Source organism: Toxotes jaculatrix, chromosome 21, assembly GCF_017976425.1.
Source record: "Toxotes jaculatrix isolate fToxJac2 chromosome 21, fToxJac2.pri, whole genome shotgun sequence".
Lineage (NCBI taxonomy): Eukaryota > Metazoa > Chordata > Actinopteri > Toxotidae > Toxotes > Toxotes jaculatrix.
The window spans coordinates 4,686,155-4,699,710 of NC_054414.1; the positions used below are offsets into that span (position 1 = coordinate 4,686,155).

General features: G+C 43.7%; 3 protein-coding genes across 3 annotated transcripts; 1 reads left to right on the forward strand and 2 right to left on the reverse strand.

The window, feature by feature from the left end:
- Positions 1-284: 284 nt before the first annotated feature.
- On the reverse strand, positions 285-3,686 carry zgc:194990 (uncharacterized protein LOC568410 homolog). The gene is made up of 9 exons (XM_041029204.1): positions 3,580-3,686; positions 3,382-3,480; positions 3,198-3,305; positions 2,920-3,078; positions 2,490-2,630; positions 2,086-2,137; positions 1,753-1,779; positions 1,100-1,126; positions 285-1,015 (listed from the first exon to the last, which is right to left on the reverse strand). The coding sequence occupies exons 1-9, from the start codon at positions 3,640-3,642 to the stop codon at positions 456-458; spliced, it is 1,236 nt and encodes a 411-aa protein (XP_040885138.1). The 5' UTR covers positions 3,643-3,686; the 3' UTR covers positions 285-455.
- Positions 3,687-5,960: 2,274 nt separating this feature from the next.
- si:ch211-250n8.1 lies at positions 5,961-12,367 on the forward strand. The gene is made up of 16 exons (XM_041067062.1): positions 5,961-6,216; positions 6,584-6,691; positions 6,981-7,056; positions 7,216-7,372; positions 7,569-7,614; positions 7,748-7,806; positions 7,981-8,016; positions 8,108-8,160; positions 8,276-8,408; positions 9,749-9,963; positions 10,053-10,098; positions 10,199-10,264; positions 10,370-10,429; positions 10,528-10,613; positions 10,873-10,967; positions 11,048-12,367. The coding sequence occupies exons 1-16, from the start codon at positions 6,180-6,182 to the stop codon at positions 11,080-11,082; spliced, it is 1,308 nt and encodes a 435-aa protein (XP_040922996.1). The 5' UTR covers positions 5,961-6,179; the 3' UTR covers positions 11,083-12,367.
- On the reverse strand, positions 11,178-13,298 carry LOC121201296 (histone H3.3A). Its single transcript, XM_041067063.1, has 4 exons — positions 13,168-13,298; positions 12,218-12,355; positions 11,950-12,103; positions 11,178-11,849 (listed from the first exon to the last, which is right to left on the reverse strand). The coding sequence occupies exons 2-4, from the start codon at positions 12,343-12,345 to the stop codon at positions 11,721-11,723; spliced, it is 411 nt and encodes a 136-aa protein (XP_040922997.1). The 5' UTR covers positions 12,346-12,355; positions 13,168-13,298; the 3' UTR covers positions 11,178-11,720.
- Between the last annotated feature and the right edge of the window lie 258 nt (positions 13,299-13,556).

The window sequence follows — 13,556 nt, forward strand, 5'->3', positions numbered from 1 at the left end:
TAACACTACTGAAGTTAGCTTTCATCTATAAGTAATAAAAAAAAGTATAATCAAAACATCTTTTCCAAATAGCTGTTATGGCATGAAAGTCCAGTTTTGGTGTTTTTTGTTTTAACCCCTTTCAAATCTTATTAGACAGAAAAAAGTTCCATTCAACTAAAAAAAAAAAGGCTCTTTTTTTTAGGTTTTGATCTGACAGCATTAAAACAGTCGTATTTACAATACAAATAGTCAAATACTGTATGTCCCCATGAAGGCAGAGTAACAGAAAGTGTAATGCTGAATGATGGTGGCTCCTGTTCCTGATCCCACAAGGCAACCCGCAGAAAGACTTTTAGTCTAGAACCAGCACACGAGATTGAGATTCACTAAATAACTGACCAGAATGAGAGCACAGACTCTGTGGGCTGCACAGGATCAGGACTGTTGAGAGTGACTGATGTATGTTAAGCAGTTCAGTTCCAGAGGCAGGGCCCAGGACAGAGGCACGGCTGTCTGACATCTGCAGGCCTGATCGCCAGGTCTTTGACCACCTCCACAGTCCCGAACACGGGGCACAGTTCCTCTGAGAATTTCTCGTTGAAGGTGTACAGGTGGGAGCGCTTCTCCACGTCGTAGAAGGACAGCTGCCCCTGCTCATAGTCCAGGTACACCCCAACTTTCCTGGGCACCAAGCCTTGTGACAGCGGGGTGGCAGGCACTGTCAGAGCTTTCAGATCTGTGCCCCTCTCCAGACGCAGGGTCAGGTAGCCTGTGTCTGTGTTGAGAGACCGGAAGCCCTGCCTCACGGCGGATGCCTTTGCCACTCCCAGCCGCCAGTCCCGCTCGCCCACCTCCACCTCCCAGTAGTGACGCCCGGAGGAGTAGCCCTCCTGACCCACGGCACACCACCAGCCGTCGAAGCGTCGCTGGCACCGCCGGACTTCGCGGCGCTCCAGGCCGCACCGCATGCGTTTTTCATCACTGGAGATGAGCAGGTCTGGGTTGGCTGAGTCCGAGTCCAGAGTGACGTCCTCTGTGGAGAGATTACAAATGATAGTCAGATATCAGAGTACGATGAAGGAAACACAAGAGCTGATTCTTCTTTTGATTTTCATACCTGCTGCATCGCAAATCCAGTTCCACACTGCAAAGAAAAAGATCAAGACGATTTAAAGCTGCTGTAATCGATATTTTACATTAACAGCAGTTGAAATGACTGTGTAATGTGAAAGTGGTCCTTTTATCACCCAGCTCTGCAGCTCCCTCAGCTCCACTGAGGTTTTTTGTATTCCTCAGCTCATTGTTTCAGTTTTTATGGCCCAAACACAACAAAAAAGAGCTTAAATAAGAGTGAATAATGAGTTTATCAGGTGGCCAGTAACACCACTCCAAATAAATGCTAATGTTGCTCTGTCTGCTGTAAAAGAGCAACTATTTGCTAACAGGTTTACCATAATGACTTCATGAGGTGATAATGTGTTTTCAGCTTGTTCCTGTTGCTCCCAACAACATCAATATTCTAGTGCTGAAATGATTAGTTGATCAACAGAAAATCAGGAGTTCACTTTTATCAAGTGATTATGCCAAACGAGCAGATTTCAGATGCTCGAATGTGAATATGTTGACTTTTGTTTCGTTGAATAAACTGAACTGAATCAAATAGATTGGACACAACAAGTAACCTGAAAGAAGCAGAGCTTAGATATTTACATATCACCCATCCCATTTCAAGGCAATTCATGTCATGTTATATTCAGGGTTTCCACTTACCACTGTGAGGGATGTAGCGGACGGCGTCTGGAAGAAGAAAGTGATTAGCGTCATTACACGGAGACCATCAAGTGTTTCATTCCTTTCCCTGCTTTCCCATCCTTTAATTGCATATCAATACTGATTAGTTTTAGTGGAAATGACTCATCAGGTTTCACTCCCGCTAAAGAGGCTGATTAAGTCACTAGTGATACTATATGCACACACTCACGGTTATAATCAATAACAATTCACACATTATGGAAAGCTGACGGAGTGGCTGTATCAGCAGATTTTGAAGGTTTATTGATCTTTAACACTTTCCTAAGTTAAGAACATATGTTTCAAACTCACCAATCCTCTGACTCCTCTGCTTTTCCACCAGCCATTGCTTGGTCACATCCTCCTACACACACACACACACACACACACACACACACACACACACACACACAGGCAAACGATAGAAACATAAAGACAAAGCAGACCAAGGTGAGCTGAACGATGAGATAAAGAGATTAGCCTGACTGGGAGCTGTCTAGCATACATCATGCTTCACACGCTATAGACTAATGACCTGACAGCATCATCAAATCAAACGTTTAATCCTTTTTTATTTAATTCAATTCAATTAGCACAAGGCTTGACCTGCTGCTGGTAATGACTTCAGGCGAAGACGATGAACTAATTTTATCCTGGAACAAAACAAATATTCAGCACAGTCTAATCAGGGAAAATAAGGTGACGGACGTCCAGACCTTTACGGGACTGTCAGCATTCAGCACGGCCAGCATGACCAGCTCCATGGCGGGGAGCAGGTTGGGGAGACGGCCCCTCTTCCACTGGAACTCCAGGTCATCCAGCATCATGAGCACTGGCTCCCCTGGCCAAACGGTGGGCTGGAAGGAAGACGTTAAAGAGGGAAAGAATTAAAGAGAATGGTCAAGGTTATTCATTACGCAGCGTCCACTCAAATTTATCACATTAAAAAAAAAAAAGTGATGGAAGGGCTTTCTGGTCACGTCGCCAAGATATTACAAGTATTATGGGATGATTGTCAAGGGCAGGGTTTAGCTTAATCATCTTTATCAGATGCAAGGAAGGAACTGGGTCAGACTTTAATCACCAACCAGCCACCCAGTCGCTGGGAGAAAAAGCTGGCACACATTATCCTCAACCCCTACTCACCTGAGGTCTGCTTTTAATCTCCCGCGTCCAGTCCATGATGACCCTTTTGTGGGGTCCCATGTCGCACTCTCCTCCCGCCTCCAGCATGCAGAGGAGGTGGCCCTTCCAGTCTTTCTTCTCTGGCTTCTCATACTGGTAGTCAGATGGGATGATCTTCACCTGAAGAAGAAATACAGACATTTAAGCAGACATTGAAGCAGAAAATCCAGAAAACAGAGAAATGTTTAAGGTGATGCTGGGAAAAAAAAAAACACACACACACAGTGCCTATTTCATACCAGTGCTCGCTTCTCCAAAACAGCAGCCCATTCCACAATAAAATCACGACACACACTGGGTAGCCAGATGTCCTCACTGGTCCAGATGTGGCCTAGGACATTTGACCTCTGAGGTAAAGAACGATACAAATGAGTGCCTGTGATTTTGAATGAAAACAAGAAAGGAGAGAGGAGGAGAACGCACCTGGCAAATTTTGTTGAGTTCTCGAGCTAATTCCATAATAAACAGCTGACTTTCCACCAGTGGCTCCTTCTTCTCAAGTCTGACTCTCTTACGAGACTCCTGGAGAAGATAAAAAAAGAAAAAAAAAACATGACTGAGTACATTTTGAAGACAGATGTGTACACATTTAGCACTCGCAGCAGAGCTGTACACCCATACCTTGAGGCGGATCTTGAGCTTTTTGGCCGGCTCGATAAGGAACTGCAGGCAGTCCTTCATCATGCTGGCAGCTGGAGAGTGAGGCCGGTGCCCTGTGGTACAATAATAAAAAGCTTTAGCACACTGGCACTCTCTCTGTCAAGTGATGGAGCAGAACTGCAGCTGACAGGGCTCCCGTCGCCCACACAAATCGATGAGAGAGCAGAAATCGGTCATTTATGAGCAATGGCAAAAATGTATGTATGTGTGTAGAGAAAGAGAGAGAGAGAGAGAGAGAAGCACTGCAGAACTTCCATCACAGCTCTGCAGCAGGAGTCCACAGAGAGCTCATTATTAGGCACTCTGAGACATCATTAGATGGGGGGGGGGGGGGGGGGGGGAAGAGAACCCACATACAGATAGATGAGTGAGAAGAGACTGCCCACCCACTCCACACACACACACACACACACACAAAACCCCAAAGTGAGCAGCAAACACAGAAACAATGTAGAACCAGGCAAAAATTATTGCACAGTAACAGGATTTCCTGATGCGTGTGGGTCGATGCATCGTGATCGTGGCCTTGAAATTGGAAATTTATTCCCAAGGAGATCTGAGACAGCAGCGCAGCGCACTTTTAGAACACTGCGGAGGGTGCGGGGGATCGTTGGACCGGTTTGCTGTTGATTCAGCAGTCCACCCCTGCATGCCAGTTTGATGCTCTGAGGGGATTTGTTGTGCTTTCTGTGATGTAGGGGTGGCATCTGAGCCAAAAGGATGCTGGGATGGACTTTCCAAGGACTGAGGAGCATAAACAGTACTGGGAGTCTGAGAATTTTAAGAAAAAAAAAAAAAACTCAAACTCAAAAGACTTAAAGTTTATCTTTTTATGAGTAACATCAGACTGATCTTTGAGGACAGATCAGTCTAATGTTATATGATTTTCTCTGTGATGATAATTGCTAATTACAAACTGCCTGTAAATACACCATGTAGTGAGTTATAGTCCATGTTAACTTTAGCCCAACACTGAGCCTGTTAAACCAATTAAGTAGGCACAGTATGGATAAGTCAAGTAAATCAGAGGGAACTTTACTCCTGCATGATTTGTCCGTCAAATTATGAAACGTTGTGACTGCACATTCACTCTCACTGCTTGGAGAGACGGTTTATTTTTGGAGGCAGAGCGTGGCAGAGGCAGAGTGTAGGTGGCAGAGGAGCTGCATGTGGCGAAGAGGAGCCTGAAGATTATAGGAAATCCAGGATTACCACCGGTGCCATTTCTGTAAACCCAGGTAGTGCCTTTCTATATTAGGAGCGACAGACCAGACCTCTGCCTGCAAGTCGCCATCAAAACAAACAGACCATAATTCACTGTGCATAAACAACCGGAATACAAAAGGAGATATGCTGTTTTATATTTACTGAAAGAGCCTTAAATGCATCTGCACACTTTTCGTGCTATTCTTTCTTTTAGATAAAATAGAAATGTTAATCCTACGATGTGCATAAAGATAACCAAATGAACAACAACACCCTCCAAAGATGGACAACAATCACTCTGAGGCAGGGAAATTATTTTATTTAATTACGCCCTAAACAGCAGCACACTTCTACTGATTTTCTCAGTTTAAATCATCGCTTTGTGAAAAAATAAAGAAATAAATAAAATGCAACGCAGTCTGAGATTGTTATGGTAGAATTCTTCTTTCTGCAGGTAACTTCGCGCAGCTCCTCCGTGTTGTTTTGACTCGGTGTGGTTCAGTGCTCCTCCATCCTGCGGACACGCACCGCTTCATCACACTACAACTGCGGCAGGAGACGGAGCGCGCGCGCTTATCTACCACCGCGTTCACTCTTGAGCTGCAGTGTGAACGGAAGAGTCGCGAGAGGGCGCCGGTGCTTCGCTGAAACCGCGAGGACACCGCAGAGTTTTTACCTGTTTCTCAGGTAGTCTGGCTCTGTGTAGTATGCTGGATTTGTTTTTGGTTTATTTGACTGAGCTAACAAATAACATATAAGCCAACTACACGGAAGCTAACTATAACTGTATGAATATCATTACACTATTTTTTAATTCTATTAGCTGTAAAGATTTAGTGATGATTACTTGTTGCTTTTCATCCTTTATACTAAAAGCGATTGGCCTACACAACAAGTCACTACAGCATAGCATAGCTCTGTGTTATCTTCATTTATTATTTAATGAAACGCTGAAACGGACTTATACGAAATACGGCAACAGTCTACAGAGAGTATTTAAAGGCAGCACGGCAGTTTTATGTCGGGAGGCAAAACAGCAGATGTCACTACAGCCTATAAACACTTGGTGTATTTTATTTCATGCACAAAGAGCGTCTCCTCAGTGCTGTGATGTGGTCCTGGTTTGGTTAGTTTATATTTGGCCTTTGTTTCAAAGACTAATAAATCAAAGTGCCTCCCCTCTCTGTCTGTCCGTCTCATGTACTCAGATCCTGAGGGACGGGAAGGTGTCTCGGTATGTTAGGTAGGCTTACACGGAAGTGAGAGCACAGCGCGTGTGACCGTGCTTATCTGACGGGAGTCTCGGTGCGTCTCTTATCGACGACAGCCGCAGATCACAGCTGGTCTCCCTCAACATGGCACCCAAAGACCCTCTGATCGGCACTCTCAAAGGTGAGGATCAGTAGTAGGCGCATAAATACGCAATTACTGGATCATCATTTGATTTTCTGAGGCAGCTGATTGCATCGTTCAGTTTTGAGCGTCTTGTGGTTCATCACGACAGACAGCTTGTGCTATTCGCTTTGATAATGTGGGTTTTATTTCTGTAGCAAACGCACTGAAAAACAAATCTTACTTCATCATCCGCCAGACCGTTTATCTTCTGCGCTGGCTCTTCTGTATTAGTGTCTGTGTGTGAAATAGCGATGACAAACGCAGGTTGCATGAAAACTGGTGTGTATTATTGATCGCTGACATGCAGATCAACACCAGACCCACTGTCATTTGAGTGTGTTTGTTTTTTTCTTCTTCCTCCCAGTGTGTGTCCTCAACCTACAGGCAGATGGGGAGATGGTGACAGACACCAACCCTCACCTTGCCTCCTGCTGTGAGCTTCTGGAGCTGGTCCTCAGGAAGGGGCTCCAACGTCAGTATGAATGTTTACCCTGAACAAACACCACATGTGTGCATGTTTTTAAAATACAACATCATTTATCTGTACATTGCTGAAAACAAATAGTTATATGAGATACCTTCTTTTTTAATTATTATTTTACACCTACACATTCCAGGATGTCAGTTTATATTTAAAAATATAGTAATTGCCATATTAAAACATTATATTTTGGGGGTAGAATTCAGTGAATTGTGAATATTTTAATAACTGATGAGCTCTAAGCGTGTACAGACTGTGTGTGCTTTTACTTTCTTACCAGAGCCAGTTCTCAGCCTGGTACACAGAGACTACTGGCAGTGTTTCGAACAGCTTCCCCACCAAGACGGCTGCGGCAGGTAACATCATTTTGCTTAGATTAACTGAAAGTGTGACATTTTTTAACATTGTTATAATTGTACACTGTAATTGGCATTACTCTAATAAAAACAGGACTGTTTCTATCTGTTAATATCTGTTTTCTGTGCTGATGTGTGTGTGTCTGTGTGTGTGTGTAGGCTGTCTGCTCTGTCCTTGGCAGTGGAGCAGACTAGAGTTTGCAGGAAGCTGCTCTCAGCTCAGGGCAGAGGCCGCTACCTGCTCAGACTGGCCCTCGGCCGCAAGGCCCTGCCACAGTTCATCACACACCTGTTGCACACACCCAGAGTCCTGGAGGTCAGATATATGGGCGAATTCCCTATACTGCCATATATTTAGAAATTGATGCCTTTTTTTCTGATGCTGCCCTTGTGTTTTTTTTCCTTGCACTGTTAGGTAACGTATCCACCAAATATGCCTGTGAAACTTTAGTCATCTGCTCTCTTTAACAGATTAAAATAGCTTAGCTTCATCCTGTTTCTCTCCCCTCCAGTGGTACAGCCCTGCTTTATCAATTCTCAGGAATGAGGAATTTGTGGGTGAGGCTTTTTTTTTTTACTTGATCTGAATGTTTCTGCCAAATAAGAAACAGGCTTCAGCAGAGCTGAGGAAATTCTTGTCACCACTGCCATCCAACATCAACAGCAGCCTCTCTCTCTCTCTCTCTTCCAGAGCCTTTCATGTCGCTGCTGCTGGTCCTTTCTCACATGGAGTTTAAACTGGACATGGAGGTCAGAGCAACTTTATGCCAAGAAAAGCTGAAAATGTGTTGTGTACTTATTTTCAAAATTTCCAAACCACATGGGATTTTACTCCAAAATACAACCTTCGTTACTTTAATGCCAGCTATCATTTGGTGGAAGCCAACTAATCAACTAATAACCACCTCTGGTCTCTTAACGCAGAATTGTAGTTTTCTGGATGAGAGCTGGCTCCTGCCGGTAAGAGACAATGATTACTGTTCAGTAATTCATTGCTACATCACAATGATATCATTATGGATTCAGTGGTCTGATGATGGTTTGTTTTTAGGTGTGTGAAATATACGAAGTAGTGCCCTGTCGAGAAGTCGGGATGGTGTTGAGGTTTGTATCTTTCACTCTACAAAAAATATATTTTCATTCCTGTGCATGTCTGCTAATAACTAGATCTGTTTAGCCGGTTTCATTATCTCCCTCTGTCCCTCGGTCTGTCTCTCAGGTATCTCAGGGGGCGTGTCTTCGTCCTGGACCTGATGCCTGGTGGTCAGGCTTATGTCGACAAGTTTATCTGTTGTGGTGACATTATCGATGAAATCAACGGGACCTCGCTGAGGAATTCCAAGTGTGGACAGGTAGAAAAATTAATATACAACACTCAGACGGTGTTATATAATGACCAGTGAAATATTCATAGACATTGTCTGTCTGTCTCTTCGTGTCAGTGACAGTGCTGGTTTAAATAACAGCCTCACATTTCCTTTTAAACACCTGATGTGTGATGGGTGTTTTGAGAAAAATGACAATGGTTATCCAGGCATCTCACGTTTGAGCCATCACAGAACATAAAGGAAACGCGTGCAGTGAACTGAGCTTTGAATTGAGCCGATTAGACATTGCACCAGCTGGACCTCGTTAAGTCGAGATGAACCTAATGACCTTTCATGTCGTGGGAATGGCAGATTACAATAGGCCTTTTATCACAGCCGACATTTACATTATATTTGTCATAGTGGGATAAACACAGGTGTTACTAATAACATCAACAATAGTTCTGTTGTACTAGAGTGTCTCAGTAAGCCATGACAGTTACCAGCATTCCCCACTACCAGGATCCTAAAACTAAAGCAGCTAAATGGAACTCAGCCATCATTTATTTGATCATTCACACCTGTACCTTTCCTACCATGACATGCCAAAAAAACCTTAAGTGAAGAGACCTTACCACACACACACACACACACACACACAAAACCCACACAGGTGTTTTCACTTCTGTTGTCTGATTAAACCACTTGGTGTGTAAAGACTGTGCTTCATAGACATTTCCCTGATTGTTAGCTGGGTGGCCCCAGTTAGGGTGGGACCACTAACACTTTAACATCATTTTTAATAATACATGTAGTTTGGTGACATTATGCAATTCCAAGAATAGCTGTGTCCAACCTGAGCAGACCTCTAATCAGCCAGAAGACCTGAAAACTCCTGTGTGTGTGTGTAGGTGCTGGACTCTTATTAACATGGTGAACATGACCCTTGTTGAAGGCATGGTAAGGCTAAACCCGGTTTTCAAACAGAGTCAAACTTACAACAGTGAGGGAGTGATTTTTGAATGTTGGGCTAAATACAATTTAGCGTAAAGCTGAAAAGAAATTTAACACTGAAAGAAGTAAATCACCAGTTTTGATATTCATGCATGTTTTCTGGCAAATACAGCATGTATTTAAGAGCAAGCCCGAACCAACAGTCCCACATACACATATTGGTTTTCTGTAGGGGCATAGAGCACAGGTCACATTCTGTGGATATTTTCCTATTGATTGAACCCATCAAACACTAGCCTGTCACACCCTTGACAAACCCTATAATGGTTTGCATAATTAAAAATCCTGCCACTCTCTGAACTGTTTACATTTGCTTACTTGCTAGAAGCCTTAGAAGTTATTGTGCATGTACATTTCCTCTATTTTCCCAGGCAGGTGTGGTTCTGTCGCGGCTGAAGGGCTGCCCTCTGTCCATCCGTGTCCTGCGATGGAGGGCCCATGATGGAACCGTGTATCGGCCCCTTATCAAACTCCTGCGGGCCCTGAGGATGGAAAACCCCACACTGCAGTTTGGTCTTGCTCCCTCCCTACAGTCAGTCCCCGGGGACCAGAGGCCTTCTCCATCACAGTGTCTCAAGGAGGGAAGGCAAGTTGGTAACCAAATCCTTAAGGACGAACAACTTTTTGTCAGTTGTACCCTTGACATTAAGGCACTAATCCACCTCTCCTCTACAGGATTGTATACATTGTGCAGTTCTTGGGAAAAGCAAACATTGGAATGGTAAATAATTGCTTTTGTTTACAATTTGATAAACATGAAATAGTTGTGTATACATGTGCTAGTCATAAGCAGTATGATAACCGGTATTACCCTTTCTCAGTTTGGAGGCAAGGAGGTGCTACAGCATGCAATTCCACAAGTGTTGCAGAAAAACCTGCCGAGCAAGGTAATGAAACCACACCCCCGCTGGAGGGCACATTAGCCCCTGTGGATGTTCTGCTAACACAACATAACATCAACATGTGCTCAATCGGTGTAATTTGTCCTGCAGGATGTTCTCTTAGATATGAAGGAAACACATTTGACATGCACAGACAGAAACAGCAAACTGGTAAGTAGATGCATGTGATGCCTGTTGTCGTAAGACTTCCCTGGCTGCAATTAAAATTCTCCTGGACTAACATGCTGCCTGTCTTCTTGTTTGCTCAGGAGCTGTTTGAGCATCACTATCCAGAGATTTCATGTGTAGGGAGATACGGGCAGCCAGACTACACAATATTTGCGTTTTGTGTGGCGTAAGTGTCAAATTTACACACCACGTCTGTGTGCAACAAAGCTGTTATTGATTTTTGCTGTAGATGCCAGAAAAACAATATGATCAAGGAGATTTCTATCATCCATCCACCGCACATCCCCACTAATCCAGACCTGCTGTGGTTTAGGTCACTCCCCACCACAGAGACATGTGGTGATGCAATACCCAAGCCCTTACAGCTCTATTGTCATTGGCTGGACCCAGATGTCATCTAAGCATGTGATTGGCTCTGTTCACAGAGACTCCCCAGAAACCCCTCAGTCAACAGGCTTCTGCTGTGTGGTACTCAGGGCCAGCAACATCAAGGAGTGTGAAGAGATCGTGTGCCGTATAGGTGAGACACTACTATGCAAGAGCTCATAATGCTGATTTATGTAATTAAACATTTAAAAAAAAATCATCTTCTCTTTACAGCTGCTGGTTTCAAACATACAGAGTGGTTTGTATGATCAACTGTCAAATCCTGTTTTATGTGTTGTAAATAAATATATGAAGACCTACAGTGTGAAAAACATTTCAATCAACTACAGTACACAGGACTTTCTACTCGTAAAGACCTTTAATAGAAAGACATGTGACAACATCTTCATAAATAGTATTAAATGTAGCTGCCAAGGTTTATGTTGGAAAACATGTAAAAAGCAGTCCAGAAAAATACAGAGGGGTCTGCCATGCTCCTTGTCACAGAGTGTAGAGCATCAACTGTTGTAGTCAACACCCCAACACTGCAGTGAGACCTGCTGAGCAAGACATGCTGGCATTCTGTTGTAAATAGTAGATGGGTGAAGAAACCCTGGACCCCCATGGAAGGTGTGAAGAATTCATCCTTGCTCCAAAAGGTTGATTGATTATTGTTAATGTAGTAATGAGCCAAGCTGGAATAGGTAGGTATTCCTACTGCACAATATTTCCATCTACCCAAAGTGTACTCAGGCTTATGGAATGGTTGGATGTATTGTCTCAATCTAAAATACAATACAAAATTCAAAAAAAAGAAAACTTATTTAAAAAAAAAAAAAAAATACCCAAGAAATAAAAGTGTCCACAAAAATGGTTAAGTATGATAAATAGGCTCATTTCCTGCCACTTAGGCCCTCTCTCCCCTTATCCTACGAGCCAGCTGGATGTCTTTGGGCATGATGGTGACACGTTTGGCGTGGATGGCGCACAAGTTGGTGTCCTCAAACAGACCCACCAGGTAAGCCTCACTGGCCTCCTATAAAAAGGGAAAATGGATACAGACGTTAGGCATACAGCAACTACTACACATTGCCTAAAGGATTCATCATACACATGCACAATCATGTCTTATTTACCTGAAGAGCTCCAATGGCGGCACTCTGGAAGCGCAGATCAGTCTTGAAGTCCTGGGCGATTTCTCTCACCAGACGCTGGAAGGGCAGCTTGCGGATGAGAAGCTCAGTGGACTTCTGGTAACGACGGATCTCCCTCAGAGCCACAGTTCCTGGCCTAAACAACAGAAGTCATTTTAGCGCCGCCAAGTATTTGAATATGGTGACAGCAGTGGATCACCCCCCTTAAAAATTTGAACACTGGAAATTATGAAATATAAATGCTACAAACCTGTAACGATGAGGCTTCTTCACGCCCCCTGTGGAAGGTGCGCTCTTTCTGGCTGCCTTGGTAGCGAGCTGCTTCCTTGGCGCCTTTCCTCCGGTAGACTTACGGGCGGTCTGCTTGGTACGGGCCATCTCGTTTTAGCTAAAAACATATTAAAAAAACATGTTATTGACACCCTGAGATGCCCGATTTTCACCCTAAATGCAGCAGAAACCAGCCGAAGCAACTGTGCAAATCCGCCGTATAGCTTGCCGAAACGCTAATTTAGCATAGCAATGTACTGAGAGCTCCCCTCCCCCAAGGTTGAAGCTAGGAGGCGTCAGGTTTGCTCCAGTGGGCTCTATCAACGCTGCGCCGTCTACTAGCAAGGCCCAAAAAATAAAAAAAAACAACATTAGAGCAAATCAGTGTTAATAAACGTTTGATAAGATGGACTAATAGTGCCATTACCGTTTAAGTCAACGATTTGACGTTAAGTACTGGCGAGGCCCACTGCAGCCAGAGGAGCTAGCGTCAAAACACCCGACGCCTCTACTAGCCCAGCCAGTCAGCCTTTGCTTTTCGACTTCGCCATTTTCCGTTTCTCATTTCCCCCTCGGACGACATTGCCTCGGTTGAGCTCAACCAACGTTAACTTAAACCAAATCAGCTAAGCTAATAGCTATATTTCTTGTTAAATAGCTAACATCAGCATTGACATAGGATGTTGGCTAACCTTGGGCTTGTTCACGAGGTTTAGTTTCACCTTACCGGGCCAACCGTGACGTTTAACCAGAAACGTCAAGTGTAATAGATTTCATTGTTCTATTTTTAGCTAAAGCTAAAGTTAGCAAGTCGATATGTTAGCCTGTAACAAACAATGCCTGTAAACAGAAACGCGATCCCCTGATACACATCACTGTATTGAGTTTGTTAAATACATTAGTGTTACATAGAAGATCGATCTTATTTACCTTTAGAATGTCGCTTGGTCTGAAACAATCACCGTGGCTGATTATTTCTCGATAGAAACCACCGAAAACGCTTTGTGTAAGGAGGGGGAGGTTGAGGCCGAGTATTTGTACTTTGTCGTGACGCAATGCTTGTGAACTACTACACGTTCATTGGTTCAGTTTCCAAAGCAGACATATGGCACAGCCAATAGGGTGATGCAAATCAAAAACGTGATCTCTGTCGCTCATAATTTTCCCGTATTTCAGTTTTCTTCAAATCATGTGTAACGTTACGCACATCTGTAAAACATGGTCATAGTGTATGATCTGATCTCATAGGTGTTGCGCAATCATTAGTAAATCATTAGCAAATCCAACATTGAACTTCATGTCCCACAGTTCCGTGTTGT

Coding starts and splice junctions, on each gene's coding strand:
- zgc:194990 (XM_041029204.1), bottom strand. CDS start 3,642: ATGATGAAGGACTGCCTGCAGTTCCTTATCGAGCCGGCCAAAAAGCTC. Junction 2,631..2,919: donor AGATTAAAAGCAGACCTCAG/GTGAGTAGGGGT, acceptor TCTTCCTTCCAG/CCCACCGTTTGGCCAGGGGA. Junction 1,016..1,099: donor CTGGATTTGCGATGCAGCAG/GTATGAAAATCA, acceptor ATCTCTCCACAG/AGGACGTCACTCTGGACTCG.
- si:ch211-250n8.1 (XM_041067062.1), top strand. CDS start 6,180: ATGGCACCCAAAGACCCTCTGATCGGCACTCTCAAAG. Junction 6,692..6,980: donor CCTCAGGAAGGGGCTCCAAC/GTCAGTATGAAT, acceptor CTTTCTTACCAG/AGCCAGTTCTCAGCCTGGTA. Junction 7,057..7,215: donor CACCAAGACGGCTGCGGCAG/GTAACATCATTT, acceptor GTGTGTGTGTAG/GCTGTCTGCTCTGTCCTTGG.
- LOC121201296 (XM_041067063.1), bottom strand. CDS start 12,345: ATGGCCCGTACCAAGCAGACCGCCCGTAAGTCTACCGGAGGAAAGGCG. Junction 12,104..12,217: donor AAGAAGCCTCATCGTTACAG/GTTTGTAGCATT, acceptor TCTGTTGTTTAG/GCCAGGAACTGTGGCTCTGA. Junction 11,850..11,949: donor CCGCCATTGGAGCTCTTCAG/GTAAATAAGACA, acceptor CCCTTTTTATAG/GAGGCCAGTGAGGCTTACCT.